At 62.3% G+C, this 21,272-nt stretch overlaps 1 protein-coding gene across 3 annotated transcripts in view; it reads right to left on the bottom strand.

Moving 5' to 3' along the window:
- Positions 1-604: 604 nt before the first annotated feature.
- Positions 605-21,272, bottom strand: part of PITPNM2 (phosphatidylinositol transfer protein membrane associated 2) — a 103,270-nt gene continuing 82,602 nt past the window's right edge. Inside the window, exons 6-26 of one of the 3 annotated variants that reach the window (XM_044921298.1) lie at positions 20,257-20,565; positions 19,212-19,307; positions 16,324-16,428; positions 16,033-16,103; positions 13,017-13,264; positions 12,413-12,602; positions 12,170-12,289; positions 11,417-11,634; positions 10,754-10,932; positions 9,437-9,607; positions 8,835-8,984; positions 7,610-7,774; positions 6,773-6,934; positions 5,780-5,928; positions 5,323-5,439; positions 4,908-5,024; positions 4,643-4,791; positions 4,392-4,541; positions 3,821-4,004; positions 3,609-3,737; positions 605-3,527 (exon numbers count right to left, since the gene is read on the bottom strand). In XM_044921298.1, coding sequence (XP_044777233.1) covers positions 3,204-3,527; positions 3,609-3,737; positions 3,821-4,004; positions 4,392-4,541; positions 4,643-4,791; positions 4,908-5,024; positions 5,323-5,439; positions 5,780-5,928; positions 6,773-6,934; positions 7,610-7,774; positions 8,835-8,984; positions 9,437-9,607; positions 10,754-10,932; positions 11,417-11,634; positions 12,170-12,289; positions 12,413-12,602; positions 13,017-13,264; positions 16,033-16,103; positions 16,324-16,428; positions 19,212-19,307; positions 20,257-20,565 — 3,503 coding nt within the window. In that variant the 3' untranslated portion in view covers positions 605-3,203. The remainder of the gene's footprint in view (positions 3,528-3,608; positions 3,738-3,820; positions 4,005-4,391; positions 4,542-4,642; positions 4,792-4,907; positions 5,025-5,322; positions 5,440-5,779; positions 5,929-6,772; positions 6,935-7,609; positions 7,775-8,834; positions 8,985-9,436; positions 9,608-10,753; positions 10,933-11,416; positions 11,635-12,169; positions 12,290-12,412; positions 12,603-13,016; positions 13,265-16,032; positions 16,104-16,323; positions 16,429-19,211; positions 19,308-20,256; positions 20,566-21,272) is intronic. The other 2 variants (XM_021698482.2, XM_021698484.2) reach the window with 2 other exon arrangements.

A 21,272-nucleotide genomic window follows, 5' to 3' on the forward strand; every position in this document is an offset into this window, starting at 1 on the left:
TGTCCAACTTCCAGAGTTAAAACAAGGGCTCCAGGAGTTTTTGGGGAAAGGTGGGGTGTGCCCTGGTGGTCATGAGCACAGGCCACACCAGCCACCTTTACCCTGCTCATCCCCCCAGATCAGCCTGCCTAGACCAGACCCTGACCCTCATCCCCAGCTGCATCCCAAACCCAGACTTGGCTCTCAAGCCCGATCCCCTCAGACTTGGGGGCAGACTGCTTCCTGTGCTCTTTCCTGCAGATGACATCTGTTCAGAGTGCTGGTGCTGGGGCCAGGCGGCCAGAGTGGGAGTCCTGGCCCAGATTCCTAGCTACGTGCTCTGTAAAGCAGAGAGGCTTTCAGCATCCACCTCACTGGGTTGCTGTGAGGACGAACGGGGTTCGTGTCTAGGAAGGGGCTGGAAGGAGGCCCAGGGCAGGGTAAGGCTTGTGTAATTGTATCGCTATTACGGCGAGTGTAGTGGGCGTTGTTTACTGGGAAGCACGCCCTCTCGCCGCCACAGCTTTAGCTCCAGGACAGGCGGGGCCCCGGTCCTAGGCCCCCATCCCCAGCCGGTGTTCTGTGGTTGCTGGTGCAGTAAAGAGACCCAGAGGGAAGCCTTCCTGCTTCTTTAATTGGTGTAACAGACAATGACACTGTATACAGAGCACACTCAGGCCCGAAGGTGCAGGGGTAGCAAGGGCGGATGGGGCGAGTCAGGACACTGCTCACACATGGCCCAGACAGAGAGACAGGAGGGGCCGAGGCTCGAAGACTGCAACGGGCGGGTGGGCGGGCAGCTCAGACCGAGCTGGGAAAGTTGGGGGTGGGGTCTCTGCTGAATCCCTCTTTAGAAATCAAAGAGAAGGCAGGTGGTTGGATCTGGGGTGGTGGGCTGAGGCTCAGTCCTGGGGTCGGGGTTGGGAGTGGGACTAAGGCTTCTACTCTAACAGGCCTGGGGTGGGGGTGGCAGTCAGCAAGGCCTGCCTCACCCTTTGGTTACGACTGGTCGGGCCTGAGCCCTGCAGCTCAGCACCCAACACTGTAAACATTTTTGGTATTTTTAAAGGACTCTGCCCTCCCTCTTAGTTTCTGAAAAACTGGTGCTTCTTTAAGAAGAGAATGTGCCAAAAGGAATCTTTAGGGAGGCAGGAAGCAGACCTGGATATAGAAGAGAGACGTCAACGGGGAGGGTGGGCTGCCCATCTCACCATCTATGGCTAAGGGCCGCTGGGAGAGGCCCAGGGGACTATTGCTGTTGTCCTTGGCATGGCTGGCAGCTGGGCAGGCGGGCGGGGAGTGGGGAGCTTGGGAGAGCTGCCCGCTGGGAGCGGCCGGACCCACTGCCCACACGGCCTCCCCGGGCCAGCAGGCCGCCCAGCCTTTATTGCAGGCGGGCCCGAGACTCTTCCAGGTGCTTCTCCGGATGGCTGGTCACCGAGGCGGTAGGCAAGATGGGGTGAGGTGGGACCGACAGAGGAGGAGGCACTGGCCACAGGGGCCCCCCGCCGGGCTGTGATTGTCAGGCCAAGCAGTTTCCCCCGCGGGGAGCAGAGGGGGGTCAGGTATTGCACTTCCATTGCAACACTTACATTAAAACTTGGTCCATAAAATAATCGTTGCTTTATACATAACGCCTGAAACAAAACCAAAAAGCTACATCTTAAATATGAACAAACCCTGAAGGTCCTCTCCCTCCAGAAATTTTTCTCTGCACAAAATAAATAGCTCTCACTCTGTATAGACCCACTTTCGTGGAACATTTACATGACCCTTTGGCTGTACATATCTACACACGGGAGAGTGTTAACATCAATCGGTGTGCCTCCCCGTCCCAGCCCATGAGGCCCTGAGGCCGTATCCAGGTTGGCAGCAGCTTCTGAGTCGGAGCCTGGCCAGGCAGCCTCCCCCGCCTTACGTAGAAGGTGGAGAAGCAGCAGAAGGGCCGCCCGGAGCCGAGCGCCACAGCTGAGATCGTGGTCATTTCTGGGGAGGGAGGGCTGATGCTCTCGTGCAGGACAGCGCGGTCCTTACCAGGAGGGGAATGGTGTCATGGCTGCCTGCCCTTAAGCTAATGAAGCAAGTTGTGGCTTCTTAGATTCGGCATCAAAACGGAATTGGCATTAAAAAAACCTAAGTGTGTGCCCCACTCACCCCAGAGTAGAAATTCAGTGGAATTAACGGGGGTCAGGTGAGGCGGGGACCCCACGCCCCACTGCATGGGTGGGGGCAGCAGGGCCCCGGGACCCAGAACCAGGCTGGACTCCGTCACAGTGCTGGGTGTTTTCATGTGGAGGGGCTGCGCTTGGTACTGAAAGAGTTAAGAAAAGGAAGCAGCCAAGGATTGCTCATTTAAAAAAACCTCATAGAAATCAGATTGGAGAAGTAGAAAGGTGTAGAAACGGGAGAGCCGAGGCACGTGGCCTTGACTGACGGCAGGCGAGGAGTGGAAGAGGAGGCCGGCCCGGCCAGGCCCAGGAGCCCGAGGCGTGGCTTCTCGGGAGCCGGCTCTGGGCCTCACCAGCCTCGCCGCTGGACTGGGTTCCAGGTGGGGCAAGTGGACAGGTAGGCAGGGGTCCGGGGCTGCCACAGCGCTGGCGGGCCAGGCGGAGCTGCAGAAATTAAGATACGGCCTCTCTCTCCTGCTTGTACAAGGATTTGCCGCCCTGGAGCCTTCCGTGTGGCAAGAGGTCCCAGATCAGCGAATGTTGGCTTTTCATGCATGTCCGTCGCCACAGGAGATGGTAATGGATCTCCACTCTCAAAAGTCAGTGCAAAACCAGTGAGGTTGAACAGTTGAGTAACTCGAGTTAACAAGAAGCAGGCTGTCCCCCGTTGGAGCTGCTACCAAGTGGGAGGGGACCTGGGGGTCAGGGTGAGCTAGTGGATGGGAAGTGGCGGGCTGCGCCCGGGCCCAGGCCTGTCGTCGGGACGCTGGGAGGTCAATGCAGGGCAAATGTCTAGGAGAGCCTTCCGGGCCAGTCCGCATGGGGAGTCCTGGTTCCTCTGTCATCCTGGGACAGGTCTTCCTGCAAGCTGGAACCCCTCAGACCCTAGGACACGAGGCAGGGCCGGGAGGGCTGTGTGGCACGGCCTACATCCTCCGCCAGGCCCTGGGACAAGCTTGTCTCCAGCCGACATTGTGTGCCCAGGCCAGGCCTCCTGGCGGGGCTGGCCGCCCTGGCCTAGCACCATGGAGACCACAGCGCCTCGCTCACGGTGTCCTACTTGGGGCCCGCGGCTGCCCCAGGCTCAGGCCGGCCGGTCATGGTGCGGCCCCAGCAGCCCGCGGCTACGCTCATGCTGCGCTGTCCCCGCTGCTCGCCGTCCGCCTGGCTCTGCGTCCGATCGTGCCGGTGGCCGGGCCCGCTGGGCTGGGCCGAGATGGTGCGGAGCAGGTGGTTCCGGGAGCGCAGGAAGTCGCCCTGGCCCGGCAGGCCGAAGCTGCCTTTCCGCAGCGCCATGCGGGTAGCTGCATTGCGGGCCGGCCGCGCCCGGTGGTTGTACTTGAGCTGGGCCAGGTGAGCCGCGTAGCCGTCCGTGATGAACTGCAGGGGAGGGGGGGGCTGTCACGGGCCGGGCTCTCGGGGCCGCCTGCCCGCGCCGCCCAGCACGGCTCGCCCGCTCACCTGGCACTGCTGCTGCAGCTTCTTGGTGGGCCGGCCCACGATGTAGATCTGCATGGGGGACAGGCTGATGGAGCTGTAGACCGCCACGTCCTTGGTGGAGCCGTAGGCCGCGTGCACGCGCAGGTGCAGCTGCGGGTGAGACTGGCGTGGGCACGGGCACAGCCCTCCCGCCCCCGCCCCGCCCCCGCCGAGCCCTTCCGCCTGGGACCCACCTCGGAGATGAGCAGCTTCAGGAAGTTGGCCTTGTGCCGCAGCGGGTCATGCACCAGGCCGTCACAGAAGGACACCACGCCGTGGGGGAAGTTGTGCTGGGCCAGCCATGCCACCACCCGCTGCTTCTGCATGTCAGGCCGGCCCGTCACATAGATGATGAGGTAGCCCAGGTCCTGCCAGTGCCTGGGGGCGATGCGGGGAGGCCTGGGTGTCCCACGGTCGCCCCGGCCTCCCTCCTGGGCCACCCCGTCTCCTTGCCCCGCCAGCCTCTCCTTGGGCCGCTGGAGAGCGCGTCTCTGATCGGGCTCAGCAGAAACAGTAGCCGCGGCGAGGACAGTCCACCAGGTCGCCCAGTCCCCATGGATGTCCTCGGCAGCAGGTGTAACTGGTCTCGTCAGGAGCCCCACTGCTTAGGTTGAGGAACTGAGGCATCCACATCAAGAGGTCACACAGCTAGACGGTGGCGGTGCTGACTCCGTGAGCCTCTGCCAGGTGTCCCAAAGCCCTCCCCAGCTTGGCCTCCAGGAGCTTCCCGCCCCCGAGCCCGAAGTGCCCTTTGGCGTCACTCACCGCACCACGTCCACGGCCCCGGCCCGCACTTTGGGGTCGCTGCCCATGATGGACACACTGGCAGCAAAGGAGCCGTCGATACTGAAGACCACAAACTCTGTGCCCTTGGGCAGCACGGTGATGTAGCTGTCCGCAAACGTGTGGTCTCCCCTGCGGCGGGGTGGGGGAGCTCATCAGAACCCGCCAGACCTCCTCCTTCCTGTCCCAGAGGTGGCCGGCCTGGCCTGCTCACTCCCCAGCGGCGGGCTCACCTGACCACCATCTTGATGGGGTAGACGCCCACACCCAGGCGGTGGGTCTCGGGGATGGTGTAGGAGACCCGCCCGCTGCTGTTGGTCACCAGCGTGTCCAGGTACAGCCACTCGCCCGAGGGCGGCTGCATCATGATGTGCACGTCCACCTGGGGGGCCAGGCGAGCTGGTCAGGAAGAGGCCGGGGCTGCTGGCCTCCCCAGCCTCCACTCCCCAGCCAGCGGGAGGCCAGGCAGGAGCTCCTGCAGCCTCCCCAGGTCCTCACCTTCTCCCCAGTCAGAGTGACCATGTCCAGGGGCCCATACATGAACCGGCCCGTCAGAACTTGCGGGCCATCCTCGTTGGCGACGGCATCGTTGATCCGGTGGTTGGCGGTCACGTTCTGGGGACAGGAGGAGCGAGGCTGGGTCAGGGTAGGGGAGGGAAGGATGGCTAGGATCTCCTGGGCCTGGTGGGTGAGCACGGGGCTTAACACCAGATGGCCCAGATTCAAGTCCGTCTCAGCCACTTGACCTACGTGGCCTTCGTGCACCTCCCTGCCTATTAACGGGTAACAGCTCCAACCTCACAGACCGAGGACTAAGTAAGACAGCGTGTGACTCTGTGACTCGGTCTCCTCGTCTGTAATAGGGTGTCTTGTGAGGATTCAGCAGGACAGCGGATGTGGGGGGCCCCCTCACCCGAAGCTTCACATGAGTCCTCTTGCGCTGCCACTTCTCTCTTGGCTTTGAGGGGGTGAACACCGAAACCTCCTTGCCGTCCAGCTCCAAGATGCTCGAATTGTCATGCCTCATGACCTGAGGGGAAGCAGCAGGCCACGGGGCCATCTCAAGACTGCCTCTTCTAGGAGGGGGAGGCCAGTGGCCCTCGGAGCCAGAAATGGGAGACCGTGAAGGGTTGGGGGACACTCTTCAACCCACTACAGTCCATTCTCTGGTCCCCCAAGTCACATGTCTCATGAACGTGTGCATACATTCACCCCATCCCAACGTCGGCAAGCGTTCCTCCATCCTGCTTGCTCTGTGGTCTCAGGGGAGCCCCCACTGCCCTTGTCTATGAACTGGGGCCATGTCAGTGGTGCTATTACTTGGTCCACATGTGAGGCCCGGGGGTTCCTGGCGGTGGGCCCCCGGGTACCTGTCTCAGCAGGAAGGAGACCACATCCGTTGACTCCCAGTAGCTGGCGTGGAAGAGGTGGGGCAGGGCCACGGTGGGGAAGGCCGTCAGAGCGTCGGGGCAGTACAAGGCGTAGTCGATCCGCTTCTGGCCCCACCACCTTGCTGCAACTGCCAGGGGGAGGGCCTTGACCGGGCTGCCCTCGGGGGATGCCAGGCCCCTCAGGCTTGGCTCAGCCCAAAGACCAGACCCTCCTCTGACGGGGGAACCAGGGCTGCAGCCAAAGCGAGCCTCCTCCTCCCTGGCCGGGTGACCGAAGGGAGTGGGGAAGGCACAGGACTCTGGGATAGCGTGCGAGCAGCCCGAAGGCCTGGGGATGAGGGCAGGGAGGCTCCGTGGAGAGCATGCAGTCCGTGAGGAAGGGGCACGTGGAGTTAGCGGGAGGGGACAATCCCGGCTAGGAGGCTGGACTATCCCTGGTCCTGTCGCGGATCCTGCCGCCCCCCTGCCCTGGGCCCCGTCACTGTCCTCTTCAGGCCTCTCTTGTCCCCCCCATCTGCCCTGCAGTCCTCAGGCCCGTGACAGGCTTTGCCGGGGTGAACCCCAAGGCAAGGCCTGATGTCCCCTCAGCACCTGGGAGCCTGCAGGCCAAGTGTCAAGGCCTGGGTGCAAATCCTGGCTCCCACTCGGGGCTGGGAAACCGCCCTAGCTCCAGATAAGGGTTAGAAAGTGCCTTCTTGATGGCTGCATGCAGCAGCTACTCTGTACGTAGCCCCTGGTGGGGGTCAGGACTCCCCTGTGTTCCGCCCGCAGCCTGCTCGCCGCACACACAGGCCCTTGGTCCTGACCCCCCAGCCAACTCCAACCCCTCTGCCTCCTCCCCAGCCCAAGCCTCCGGCCTCCCTGGTCAGGCCTCCCCGGGCAGGGCCTGACGGTGAGATGGGCCTGGCAGCGGTGAGACCCCAGTTAGGGGAGGAGAGCGTGTGTGGATGGAGGCCGTGTGATGCCCGGTACCTTCTCTGGTGTCCAAGTCAGGGAGGCGGGGGGCCCGCTCCAGGCTGGGGCTCGCCTGCCCGGCCTGCGGGTGGGGGCCCGGGGTAGTGGGGGGTGGGGGGGGCAGGGCGAGCAGAGACAGGCGCCTCACGCTGGGGGTATGGCTGAGCGACGCCGGGGCCTCTGAGAAGCAAGAACAACGGGGACAGGGTCAGCCATGCTGGGGCCCCCAGGCTGCCACCACAGGCCAGGAAGGATGCGGGGAAGAGTGCCGGGCGCCCCAGCGCCCCTCATGGGAGGATGCTCATGCCAGCCGCAGCTCAGGCAGCCCTGCTCAGCCAGACAGGCAGCCAGTCACATGGTCAGGGAGGATGGAGGGGGCAGCTGGCCCTGGGGGAATGAGTGGGGGTGACCTGGGCTCCGTTTCTAGCTGCTGAGAAGCTTCTGAGGAGCCAAGCCACGAAGGAGGCCACAGAGGGGCGGCCACAATGAGATCCCGCCTCCCAGTCTCCCCTTGGCTGCCCCTCTGGCTTGTCTGGTTCTGCGGGCTTCCTCCTCAGGGAGCACCGGCCCCCCTGGGGCTAGGACCCCTCCTCCCAGGCCCATCGCCTGCCACCTGGACTTGGCCCCACTGGGCAGCCCCTTCGAAGGCTCCCTCCCTCCAGAGTCCTCTCTGGACGTTTGGGGCCACCGTAGGTGTTGAGCAGCACCCGGTCACCGTCCACCTCATGCTGGTAGTGCTCTCCCCAGCTGTCTCCAGACACAGCCGACTGTCCCGGGGTGGGGCTGGTGCAGACCCCCTGCTGGGACGGAGGGGAGGGTGCAGGGAGGGCAGGCCCAGGACACTGCCGCACTCACTCTGGGCGATGCTGGACACTGTGTAGCTCTCGGCCATGCCCGACACCTGGCTGGCAATGCTGATCTCACTGGCTCGGCGGAAGCCTCGGGTGGTGGGGGCTGCCCCGGGCGAGGAGGGGGCCGCGTGCTCTTGAAAGACTGTGTTGTGGGTCTGGAGCGCGTCCGCTGCAGGTAGACAGGGACCAGAGACCAGTGGGTAAGAGAGGGCCCCCCAGCCCGGCCCCCCGGCCCCCTGAGCAGCGGGAGGTAGGGCCCAGCATGCCCTGGGCTGGGGGGGCTGGAGCCGCGGCCGACACCTCCAGCCGCAGGTGAGCAGTGGCATCTGAGCACAGGGCAGTGAGGATGGGACCAAGCGTGCCAGGGCCTGCCTGCTCAGGGCCGAGAGGGCAGGGCACTGAGTCGAGGCGGGCGAGGAGGCAGGGCTGGGGCAGGGACGGACAGACAGACCGACACAGACACGGTAGGCAGGGAGGCAAGGCGGCCAGGTTCCCGCCCCCCCTGGCCACCCGTCTGACCCAACACACGGCTCCTGATCTTGGCTAGCCCTCCCAGCCTCCCGGGCTCAGCCGAGCGGGGCCTGACCCGCAGCGCACTGTCGCTGGGTTTGAGGGGCACTAACAGGAGGGCCTGAAGCGGTCTCTGGGGGATGCCCAGTGCTGGGCACTGAGCATGAGGCAACACCCCCGCGTGTCCCTCACGTGGGCCACATGGAGCCAGCCCCGAATGGGTGTCTGGGGACAAAGGCAGGTGCCGAGGGTTCAACTGGGCCAGGGCAGAGCAGGGAGAGTGGGGGCTCGGCTGGAGGACCCACGTGCAGATGGGGTGCATGAGGTGCCTGGACCCCCTCAGGCAGGGAAGGAGTGGGACTCTGGAATCAACCCCTCACCGGGACCGGAAGCTTCTCCTGGGGAGCAGGTGGGCTGAGGCTCGAGGCCTCACCCCGTCTGCTGGCTGCCCCCCCAGCCTCACAAATGAGAGCCGGAGCCTTTGGACTGACACCCATGCTAGGTGACCCCGGGACAGCCGCTCCTCCCTCTGGGCTCCTAGGCTCTCGGTGTGCAGAGAGGAGGCGCCAGGGCCCGGTCCCTAGGACTTGTCCTGTCTGGTCTCCGTGGGACACCACGGTCCCACAGACTCCAAGTGGCCAAGGAGGGCGTGGGAAGTCCCTGAGGACCAGCAGTCAGCCAGCGAAGCAGATGCCACCGTGAACGGGGGTGTTACACACACTCAGCACAGCCCGGGCTCGGGCGGGGCCCGTCTTGCCAGGTGAGCGCGGGAACGGGGATACTGGTTTCCAGGAAGCCGTCCCCTGGGGGGAGAGGGGCCAGGGGCCCACCCTCCAGGACCAGCTCGGGGTTTCTCTGCACTGTCTCGACTGGAGGCAGACGGGAGAGAACAGAGAGGACAAGAACAGACACTCGCGAGGGCAGTCCAGACGCGCTCCTCCGACACGGACACGTGGGGCTCCTTGAAGACCAGGACCGGACAGGACGCCAGGACACACTCGAGGGTGGGGGTGGGGGGTTGGGGGCCTCCCGGGAAGGGCCAAGAGTGGCCGATGGGCAGCAGTCCTCACACAAGCACCCTGCTCTGAACCCCCTGGCCGCCTGCTGCCACGAGGGGCCCCCACACAGCTCTGCCTCAGGCGGCGGGGAGGGGATCCTAGTCCCAGTCTGCCCCCCCCCCCCCCCCCCCCCCCCCCCCCGGGGGGGGGCCCGCCCCCCCCCGCGGCCCCCCCCCCCCAGGCCCCCCGGGGGCCCAGCTCCCGGGGGGGGCCGGGGCGGGCGGCCCCCCCCCCCCCCCCCAGGGCCTCCCGGCGCCGCTCACCCAGCAGCGCGGAGCAACCGTCCCCCAGCGGGTAGCGCTGGTAGCGGGGGATGCTGAACGGCGGCAGGGCGTGGAATCTCCGCTCCAGCAGCGGCTCCAGGCGGGAGGCGGATGGGTCCGCGGGGTGGAAGAGGTTGTAGACTTGCTGGCAGGCCGGCCGCAGCTGGAAAACTGGGGGCAGCGGGGGGGCGGGGGATGGCAGAGCCCTGAGGAGGCGGGGTCTACAGCAGAGGGGGCGGGGCATACTTAAGCCTGTCTCTAGGATTTGGCATCTGTCCGCTTATTAACCAAATTTGTTTTAAACTGAGCCCAGTGGAGCCCTAGGCTGTGAGATGGGGCTGCTTCTCCGAGCACGTCATGGTTGTTGGGGAGACAGGCTGAGCGTAAGTATAAAGAGCAGTAGTAGACGTCTCACTTTTTAAACACACACGGAGGAACAGGTGCTTTCCTTTTGAACCCCTCCAGCCCCATGTAACACCAAAACGTGGGCGTCCTTCATGTCAGCCCTGCCAGTTCCATCAACCCGTCTTCCCCCGCGGGCATCCTCCATCGTGGGCGCCGCGCCAGGGTTTAGTCACCAGCCCCCCTCCGTGGACCAACATTTACAGCGGTTCTCTTGTTTCACGACTACAGATGATGTTGCCATACGTCACTGTCCCTACGTCTTTGTCCGCTTATATATAAGCCACCTCTGGCTTGCTCTTGGGCGAGTGTCCACACCTCTCTGAGCCTCAGTTTGCCCCTCTGTAACCTGCGGATGTAATGCGGGCCCCGCACAGCCCCTGTAAGGATGCCAGGGCTCCCTGGGCCACACTGGCTGCTCCCGGGGGCACCTTGCAGGGACTGCTGCTGACAGGCTGCTCAGCCGGCATGTCACACCCCTTGCCCCTGTGGCCTTGAGGAGGGTCTCTGGAGCAGTGTGGCCGCGGCCCTTCTGGGACCGGGAAGCCAGGCACCTAGGAGGATTTGGGGGTGCCTGGCTTCCGATCTCTTCCTTATGGGAAGACTTTGGGCCCAGGAGATTGGGTCTGTCTGTGTCCATCTGATACCAGGGCAGCCCCTTCCCTTCTGGACCTCAGCTCCCAGAGGTGCCTTGAAGATGAAATGGAACAGCAGGGGCCAAGAGATGGGGGCCAGAGACTGAGCTGCTGGAGTAGGAGCAAAGGAGAGCAGCGAGTCTGTGCTGGGGAGGGCAGAAATGAGGCTGATGCAGGAAGGGGCCTGGGATGTGGCCATGGCCTTGTGACAGGGGTCCACTGAGACCCTCTACCCAGTTCATATACCCCCTGCCCCGCCCTGTCCCTGCAGACCTCTCACCATCCAGGGCAGGGATGACAGTCTTCCTCAAGGCCAGGACGAGCCCCAGCGGGCACCCGAAGAGGAAAAGGTCTGCGATCTCAAAGTCGAACTTCCCCACAGCCCCTGTGCCATCCAGCATGGTGGAGCTGCTCGAACGGCGGGAGCTGGGCTCATTCCTCAGCACGCTGGCATGGAGGCTGCAGATGGAGGGCCTCGTGAGGTCACACCACACCCCTTCTCAGCTCTGGCTTGCCCTCAGCCTCCCAAAGGAAGACCCCCGGGGGTCGTCAGGCCCAAACGAGGCTTGGCCCCTGAGCGCTCCTGCAGATGTGGCTGCCCAGTGCCCACTGGGACACCTCTCTCGGGGTGCCACTGCCTTTAGAACAGCCACCCCTGATCGCTTCTGCCCCCCAACTCTCCCCCACCCCTGGACAAGCTGTTCCCTTGGGCCCAAGATGGCCCTCGGTGTGTACAAGACCCCAGACGCACCCAACAAGCCACTTCCTCCTGGCCAAAGAGCCACGGGCCCAGCCCGGGCATCCCAGTCCCCTCGTGTCGGCCATTGGCACGACCTGGTTCACGTCCTCAATTCCGAGGCATCCCCCCCTCTTGGGAGTCCCCCTCCTCACCTGGCCACAGGCCTCATGGTCAGACCCTCGGGGCCCCGCCGGCCCCACCCACCTGGACAGGAAGGCCTGGTGCTGCTGGATGGTATCCAGCTCGTAGGTGGATGAGTCACTCCTCTTTCGGGGCAACTGCCTTTTGGGGTCTTCGACACCATTGCTTCGGGGGATATCAATGTTGCTGCGGCTCAGGTGCCGGCTGCTCTCCAGGCCACCGCTGCCACTGCCTCCATGTGCCGCATTGACCAGGGTGCCGGGGGACAGCAGGTCAGTGTCCTGGAACAGCCCCGTGCAGGCTCACTGCCCAGTGGCCACTGGCCTGGGCCCAGCTTCAGTGTCCTCCCTCCCGACTCCAGGCCCACTGGCCACTGCCCAGCCAGCCTCTCACCCACAGCAGAGAGGGGAAAGCCCTGTCCCCCCGCGGCCCCACTGTCCCCCCCATCCCCCGCCCGCTGGCCGAGTCCCAACAGCTTCCGTTCCTGCCCGACCTGGCCACCCGGGTGTTTGGGACCTCTCGCTGACCTCGCTGCCTTGCCCGGCCTTGCCCCCCAACCCCCTGCAGCGGAGGGATCCCGGACCCCCTCCTGCCGGGAAGCTCAGAGGGGCTGCCGCTCCACCTCTTGGGACCAGAGCCCAGCTCCCTACAGTGCAGACCCTGCTTCACCGCCCGCCGAAGCCTCATGTGCTCCAGGCTCCGTCCCGCTGCAGCTGCTCACCCGCCCCGAGCGCCCACCCTGGCGGCTCTGGGCCCCTGTGCTGCAACCTGGGCCCCCTGAGGTCCCCTGCTCTGGGGGCCGCGGGAAGCTGGTACCTGCACGCTGGCCACGCTGCCCCGGCGGCTGCTGCTCTGGCTCTCAGACACTGGCTGGTTGCTCTGGCATAAGGCATCGAACGCCAGGATGCCCCCGACGCAGTCCCCGATCAGGCAGACCTAGAGACGGAGAGGCGCCAGAGGCCCGGGTGCCCTTCCTGCTTGCTGGGGCGGCAGCCGGGGAGGGCCGTCGCCACCCTGCCCTGCGGGGCTTGTCTGCCCTTCTCCCGCCCCACGACTCACCTGCCCGTTGAAGGTCATGCCCTCCTGGGACTTGATGAAGTCCCCATAGGCAAGGTTGGTCCGCTGAATCACCGTGGCGATCGCCTCCTGGTACTGGGGTGAGGACGTGGCCAGCAGGGGCAGGGCAGCCAGGGGGATGTGGTCCTGGCTGCTGGACAGACAGCCTTCATCGTGGCTGTAGGGGCTAAGGCTGGGGGAGGGGGCCCGATCAGGAGAGAGCAGGCAGGGGCCCCTCCCCCTGACCACAGCAGCAGGCCTGCCACCCGAGAGCCTCAGCTGTGACTTGGCCAACCTCACGGGGTCGCTTCTGGGCCCGGCCCTGGAAGGCTGGGTAACAAGGCGGGGGTGGGGGGGCGGGTAAGGCCTTGTGTCTCAGGGGCAGGTCTACATCCCCATATCGCAGATAGGGCAACTGAGGCTCAGCCTTAGGCCCGGGGCCCCTCCTCTGTAAGCCCAGCCATCTGCATAAGTTTTGGTCACCTCCGGACAGAAGGGGCTGGATGATAAGTCTGGACATCGAGACGGGGTTCCTGACTCTAGGGAAGCAGCCTGACCCCTGGGGCCAGGTGCTTTGGGGCAGGTGGTCTGGGTCCTATGCACTCACTTGGAGACTAGGGCAAAGGCATCAGAGCAGATGGGTGGGCAGGGCACCAGGCGGATGGCAAGGCGGCCCAGGGCGCTGGGGTAGTGCACACGCATGACGGTGTCGAACACGGTGGCGATGGTGTTGGTGTCACCCTGCTTGGAGCTGGGGTCCCCAGCGCCCGTGTCCAGGATGGTGCCTCCGTGCAGCACCAGCAGCAGCACGTGGATCTTGGAGGCCGGCGCGGCCAGGGGTGGGCTGACCTCGTCCTGCATGGGTTGGTGGGGTGTCAACTCCCCGGGGACTCAGCTCCTTGCTGGGCCCCTGTCACCCCAGGGGAGGCCCGTCTGGCCCATTGCTCCCTCTCCGAAGCCCCATTTCAGTTCCTCAGCTACAGGGCCTGGTGTGGGCCACCCCAGCCCCTTCCCCTGGGGAGGCTGAGATGGTCCCTCTCCTCCTCCCCACGAGCAGCCCTGACTCCCTCCCATCAGCCAGCCTGACCAGGGGCTGAGGATGAGCCTCCGAAACACAGATTCCACTTTCCATCAGGGGGCCCAGGCAGCAGCTTCCAGCCTTGGCGAGGAGGCACTGGCCCCTCCTATGTGGGCCTCTGGAGCCTGCCTGCCCTCCATGCGTCTGCACCCAGGGCAGCCTCAGCCTGGGCGGGCGGTGACCCTGGGCACTGGGCCTGCAGCTCTGAGCTCTCCCCCATCTACACGGGGCTTCCCTTCTGTCCCCTGTGCTGCCATTCCCAGACTCTCTCAAAGACCAAGGTCTCCAAGCATCTTAGAGCAGAGAGGGAATGCAGGTGTGCCTGTCTGAAGCCCCCTAATTTGGGAGGGGTTAAGGATCCCCTCCTGCTGGTCAGGCCTGCGTGTGAGGTCAAAGTGAGACCTGAGACTTGTACACATTTGCACGGGGTATGGGACTGTTCTATTTACAGCCAAGGTGGTAGTGGCCCAGAGAGGCCGAGAGACTTATCTAATGTCACACAGCACATCGGTGCCAAGCTGGCCCGGAACCCAGAGCTTCTGCCACCGGTTCAGTGTTCTCCTGCCAACCCTGGCTGTGGCCGCATCCTCAGGGGCCTTTCTCCACCTTAACGTCTGGTGTGTGACTGTGGGAGCTAGAACCAGGGCCCAAGAGAAGCCACTGGTGAGTACTCGCCTTGCCTATATTATGTCCAGGCGTGTGGGGGACAACCGGCCCTGAACTGGGCCACTAGAGGGTGTCGGGGGTGGGGGGCAGCAGTGGGACCCAAGTATCAACAAAGAGCCCAGGCGGGGAGTGGGCAGGACAGGCCCTGGACCCAGGGGCTGGTGAGGCTGCCAGGAAACACAGGGACTGGGCCGGCCCAGGAGCCACCGAGCAGTGAACGAGGAAGGCAGGCTGGTGGGCGGTATGGGGTCTGCAGCCGAGGCAATACTGGGCTGCCTCATCCCCAAGAGGAGACCGGTCACTGGCCAGGTGTGGGCCACGGGGCCTGGGCAGGAACACATGCCCGACAGAGCGTGGGAATGATTCCTGCCCCCACATGAGATTGCCCGCCACTGGCCGGCCTGGGCAGGAATGAATTCACGGCCCAGGCAGCGCAGGGCAGGGCCACCAGCCGCCCAGCCCAGCCGCCAGAAGGAGCTACCACACCGCCCCAAGGGCTTATCAACACAGCCAGGCCAGGCGCTCAGGGAAGGCCTGTCTCAGGGCCGCCTCACCATCACCCAGTTAGGGAGGTGGAGTCCAGCGGTCCTCAGAGACCCAGGACGGGCAAGGGTGGGCAGCGAGAGGCCTGGGCCTGTCTCCTGGGACCCAGCACTGCAGGCTGGGACTGTTCAGGGGCTCCCAGAGGCCAACTGGAGACATGGCTCTCCTCCCGTTGGTGCCTAATGCCAGGGCACACCCACCCGAGACTCAGCCCCTGGAGGAACAGACCCCGGGGGAGGTGCAATGTGGCAGGGGGCTCGGGAGCCGGGGGCCCCGTCAGCGTCTCCATGAAGCCGGACCCCCTCCACAAGGCAGGGAGGGGAGGCTCCGGTTTGGGGGCTGTTGCAACCCAAGGGACCTGACTCTGGATGGCGGTGCCCAGAACTGTGCTTGGTTCCAACGCACATCCTGAGGCAGATCTAGAGCCTGAGGCCCCTTCTGCCCCTCCCGAGGGGGCCGTCAGAGCTGTGTGCGCCCTAGGTGGGGAGGGGGCTCCACGTGCTTTATCTTGCCATTAACTGGCAATTGGAAATCAACTCCCCTTGTCCCGGTTTGCCTTCTAGAAAAGCCCACGTTGACCCCGGACCGCAGAGTAGAAAACCCCAAGTCGGGGAGGGCGGTGTGGATGCTGCTCCTCCTCCGTGGCACCTGGCCCAAGCTCCCCAGGCGTCCTGAGTTCCCAGAGGTGCTGTCCCCACCTTGGGCAGCTTGAGGTGAGAGCGGCATGGTGACCGCGAGCAGTGCGGTGACCGCAGTGTGTGACAGCCCTGCTCGGCCCTGACTCCCACCCCCAGTGCAAACAGCTCTGACCGCCCACAGCTGGAGGAGGAGAAGGGGCGTGAGCCCCGTGCAAAGAACCCCCGAAGCGGACACAGGCGCTCTACCAAGACAGCTTTATTGGACACCGGGAGCCCTGTGGGGCCCCAGCGGGGTGGCGGCCGCTCACTTCTGCCTAGACGACTTTCGCTTCCTCCCCTCCCATCTTATTTTCTTCAGCAAATGAGGAAAGGCTGGGTACAAGGTGAACATCTGTTTTTTGGTCTGGAATTTACAAGTTTCTCCTTTCACTTTCCACTGGCGGAGATGGGTCAAGGCCTTCTTTGGGGGCTGCCTGCAGTCCTTCTTGGTTCTCAGGGACGTCGGGGCAGGGAGTAAAGGAGCCCCCAGGCCTCTCTCTGATGGCGCCTAGGCCAGTGGGGACGTGAGGTGGTGGGTGGCCGAGTTCTGCCTCTGCAGCCCCACGGGACCCGTCCTTTGAGCTCAGCCGCCTCCCCCTGCAGCCCCGGAGGGCCCCCGGCAGCACAGCCCCTGGCCCTCTGCTCCCCTGGGCACCCACCTCGATGATGTTCAGCTGCTCCACACTGGAGGCCACTCTGAATTCAGGGGCGCTCTGGCGATAGAGACCGTCTGCAACACATAAGCAGGGGGTGCTGTGAGCAGAGGGGCAGCCGGGCAGCCCCAGGCCCACAGGACAGAGGCAGTGACCGTGACTAGTGGGGCCGTGGGTACTCCCACCCCTCCTCCCCGATGCCCAGCGCTGCACAGAAGCTGGGTCAGAGAGGAGGGGCCTGGCCCCTGCAGCCCCCCTCCCCAGGCCCTGCAGCAGCCCCCCGCCAAACTCAGGTACCCTGTGTATCCTCCGGCTCAGGGCTTTCAATTTTGTCCATGAGGTCATTGGAGTTCCACTTGGTGATGTCCTTGGGGAATATTTCCTCTGAGTCGGACAGGTCCTCTGCGGGGAGACAGCAGGGCTTCAGCCCTTCCCTGGAGGGCAGGGACCGAGGAGTGCGGGGAGGCCCGGCTGGGAGGTGCAGGGCCTCGCTGTGGCCACTCTGGGGGCTCCCCGCCCCTCTCTGGCCTGTGTCCACCTCCGTGCTTGCTTCCACCCCTCCCTTCCTGAGCAGGATGAACCCATGACCGACATCCAGGGGGCTTCTGCTTGACCTTTTCTAAAAACTGTGATAATTTTCACGTAACATAAAATTCACCATTTAAACCCCTTTAAGGTGACCTTTCGTACGTTCCCGACGCTGTACAACCACCACCTCTGTCTGGTTCCAGAGCATTTCCATCTCCCCGAATGGACACCTTGTACCCCTTAGCAGTTGATCCCCGTCCCCTCCCCCAGCCGCTGGAGGCCACCGATCCACTTCCTGTCTCTATGGATTTGCCTGTTCTGGACATTTCACTGAATGGAATCCTACAACGTGTGGTCTTTTGTGTCTGGCTTCTTTCACCGAGCACCATATCGCCAAGCTCCATGCACGGTATGGCAGGTGTCCATGGTTCCCTCCTTTCTACGGCTGAATCCTATTTCACTGTATGGATGGACTACGTTTTGTCTCTCCACCCATCAGCTAACGTCCCTGACCGTTCTCAACGTCCACAAATGGACAGCCTCGCTGTGGGCGCTTCCATCCATTACTCTTGTTTCTGCTTTGCTGAGAACAGCAGCCTGGGGTACTGCTGGGTTGGAGGCGGCTGTCTGGGCACTGGCGGGCACAGGTCCCTCCTCCAGCCCCGCATCCCACTGAAGGGCACTTCCCCGGCCACTTTCACGCTGGCATCTCCTGCTTTGCTAACTCTTCTCTCTTCCAGCTTTTTCTAAAGTTTCTCTGTTAGATGTGCATTTCCCCCCTGTCAGGGACTCACAGCCAGGAGAGGGTGCACCTCTTGCCCAAAGAGGTGGGCATGGGTGGGAGGCCCAAAATACCTTTCCTCCCCCCCTGGGGAGGGCCCGGGTGCAGAAGGAAGCTCAGGAACCACCTACCACCCATTCCAGCTCAGATCCCTTTTGCCTGGACACTGGTTCCCCAAGTTCTCCCTCAAGGACCGGCCAGTTAATGAAAATACCATAATCAGGTGGCCCCTCTGCCTGCTCCAGGCTACGGCTGCCCCGTGGGGGGCTCTGGCCTGCCCTGGCCCTGCTCAGTGTCTGTGGGCAAGCCCCTGTCCCCCTCCGAGCCTGTGTCCTGCCTCGTCAACCACAAGCTGGAAACCAGTCTCCACAGACCTGTCTGCCGGTGGAGAGGAAGAGCCAAGGTAGGAAGCATGTGAGTGTTTTAGTGAAGTTGACCCTTGAACAACACAGGAGCTGGGGTGCTGACCCCCCAACACAGTCGAAAATCCACTTCAAACTTTTGATTCCCCAGAAACTTAACTACTAATAGCCTCTGTTGACCAGAAGCCTTACCGGTAACAGAGTCAATTAACACGGATTTTGTATGTCATATATATGATATTCCATAGTCTTACAATAAAATAAGCTAGAGAAAACACGTCATTAAGAAAATCATAAAGGGGGGCGCCTGGGTGGCTCAGTTGGTTAAGCGACTGCCTTCGGCTCAGGTCATGATCCTGGAGTCCCGGGATCGAGTCCCGCATCGGGCTCCCTGCTCAGCAGGGAGTCTGCTTCTCCCTCTCCCGCTCCCCCCTCTTGTGCTCTTTCTCTCTCTCAAATAAATAAATAAAATCTTTAAAAAAAAAAAAAAAGAAAATCATAAAGAGGGGCGCCTGGGTGGCTCAGTCGTTAAGCATCTGCCTTCGGCTCGGGTCATGATCTCGGAGTCCTGGGATGGAGCCCCGCGCCGGGCTCCCTGCTCCCTCTCCCTCTGCCTGCCGCTCCCCCTGCTTGTAATGTGTTCTTTCTCTCTGTCAAATAAATAAATAAATCTTTAAAAAAAAAGTACTTATTACAAACTATTCTGACCTATGTCATTTAAGAAAAAAATAGATTTTGCGACCCATTAATGCCTCAGGCAATTTGAAAAACACTGCTTTGAGATTTTTTTTTTGAAGTTTTTTTAAAATTTAAATTCAGTTGGGGCGCCTGGGTGGCTCAAGCGTTAAGCATCTGCCTTCGGCTCAGGTCATGATCCCAGGGTCCTGGGATCGAGCCCCACGTCGGGCTCCCTGCTTGGCGGGAAGCCTGCTTCTCCCTCTCCCCCTCCCCCTGCTTGTGTTCCCTCTCTCGCTGTGTCTCTCTCTGTCAAATAAATTAATAAAATCTTAAAAAGAGAGAAAAGAAAATCATAAAGAAGAGAAAACACACTGATGGTACGGTACTTATCAGAAAAAATCCACATGTACGTGGATCTGTGCCGTTCCAACCGTGTTGCTCGAGGGTCAACTGTTCCCGCATCTTCCCAGCAAAGGTGGGTGATTCAGGAGGCTGTATGTTCACTGTGCTTATTTTGGGATTGGTGGGAAAATGGGCATTTCCCATATTTCCTGCTTGTTTGCATTTGCTAAGGTTCCTACGTGAGATGGACAACCATTGAACCAAGAACAAAACAAGGTCATTACAAAGATTTAGAAAATTGTAAGATGCCATGCTTATGTCAAGCTTCTTATGGAAATAAACCCAATGTGGCACAAAGGCCCCGTCTGAGTATGAATCCATCCTACATCCATGGCCGGGGTGAGCCTGAGGCCCCCGACTCCTGGGGATTTCATCTCATCCTCTGCCCTGACCCTCTCAGATCCTCCCTCCCGCCCCCGGGAAGAGCCACTTACCATGAGCGTCGAAATACTCGTCGTCTGAGCTCTCGTCTGAGTCCCGGGCGATACTCTGCATCCTCCACTCGGAGATGCTGTGGCGGGAAGGGCTGGCTGGAAGGCAAAACCTCAAGCTGACTGACCAGCCAGCTGGGCTAGGCCAGAGCAGGGCCAGGAGGGCTCGGGGGAGAAGGGAGAAGGGAGGGGTGGAAGCTCCTGGAACTTTCAAGAAGGTCCCACATGCATGTGTCCCAGGGAGGACAAGGGACTGGGAGGGTATTTGGTATCAGGCCAGGGCGTGCAGTCACGCAGGCCAGGGTCCACTCCTGTGCTCTTGCCCGGGGTCTGCCCGGTGGGGGGGAGCCCCAGAAATTCTCCTGCAGCAGAGCAGATAGGACTGTGCGGTACTCAGGAGGTGAGTGACATAAAAGGTTATCGACATATATACATCCACAGAGCCCTTCAGCACAGAGACAGGCCAGCCTGGCATGGGGAAGCTGGATTTGCAGAGGAGACTCCTGGCCATACACGGGATACCCTGGTTTTTCCAACCAGCCACAGCACTTTTGCCAAAGTTCTCCCGAAAAAGGCCTTTCTCAGGATCTAAAGGTTTTTCAGGCTCCTTCAGCCTGGCTCCTGCCACAGGAGCAGAGACCCCTCCTGGGCGTGCTGGGGGTACCCACCCAGACTCCCTCCCCTCCTGGGAACCCTGGTTCCTCAGAGCTGTAGCTTCGGGGCCCCAGGAGAGGCTGGGAGCTGGGTTCCCCCATGGCCGGCCTGTCTTACCTGGCCTTTGTAGGTGAGTCCAGGGTCACCTGCTACCGGGGGAGGCACCGTGGGCTCGCTCTGAGCTGGGGGGCTACCAGCAGAATGGTTCTGACTCCCCACAGGTGTGGCCCACAAGGTTGGGAAGCAAGAGTCCATGTCTGGAGTCAGAATTATCTGGCCGTGGCAGGGGGCTGGCTGCTGTGGATGGGGGTGAGGGCTGTCCTGGGGTAGACTCGTGGAAGGTAGAGCCCCCCTCCACCTGGAGAAAGGGGGTGCTATGTGCCCCGGGGCTCACCTCCCCGCTTGGAGGACCGCGAGGATTTGGAGGACGTGGACCACTGTTTCTTGAGTCCCCGGCCTGCCAAGGGTTCCCCGCTGCTGCTGCTGGGCTGGGGGGTCTCCCCAGGGACCTGGGCCTGGCTGGCTTCGTCCTTGGCCAGCTCTGCAGCCTCCTCGTCATCTTCGTTGAACTGGGCCATCTTGCGGGACAGCATGAGCTGCGCCTCCTTCTCCAGCTCCCGGATGTTCTCCATGTTCAGCCCATACCACTCATCCTGCCAGCACCAGGCCTGCCGGTGGGCCCTCACCATCACCTTCCGCAGGCCTGCCCCCAGGCGGTGGCGGGGGCGGGAGGGGGAGACAGGAGAGACGTTAGCCCCCAGGGCTGGGCGTGGGGCTGGAAGGCACCCCGAGGTTATACCCATTGTGTGGTTGTGGGCAAATCACTGCCTCCCCGTGCCTCAGTTTCCCCATCTGTAAATGAGGGGTCTGGCTCACAGATGGCCTCACGAGGTTCTATAATTGGAGCAGAGTGGCCTCCTGAGGGATCGTGGCTGCTCAGAAGCCCACGCTGAATTTTGGGGGGATTCCTGCCCCAGGGGGAGCTAGAGGAGGACTCCCCCACCGTCTCCTGCCTCAGTGTCAGGTACACTTTTGCTGTCGAATTTCCACATGGAAATCAAGTTCCCGTTCAAAGTGGGTTGGTCCTTTTTCACAAATAGAACATATATACATATAAAATAAGATGCAAAATAAGACAAAATAAGACGTAGAAGAATATATCATGCAAGTCAAATGATGAAAATGAGATCGCTTTCAAGGTATAAAGGATAATAAAAGAACTTTAGAGACAGAAGGCAGAGGGGGTTGCCTTGGGCTGGGGGTGGGCGTGGGGGTGACTGTGAACATGAACAAAAGACTGGGGTGATGGAATGTTCTAGAACCGTGTGCACGACTCTGAATATACTGCCACTTATAGAACTGTCCTCTTACAAGGGGGGGAAGTGTATGGTATGCAAAATTAGGCCTCGA

The sequence above is a fragment of the Neomonachus schauinslandi genome, chromosome 14 (genome assembly GCF_002201575.2).
Source record: "Neomonachus schauinslandi chromosome 14, ASM220157v2, whole genome shotgun sequence".
NCBI classification, from domain to species: Eukaryota; Metazoa; Chordata; class Mammalia; order Carnivora; family Phocidae; genus Neomonachus; species Neomonachus schauinslandi.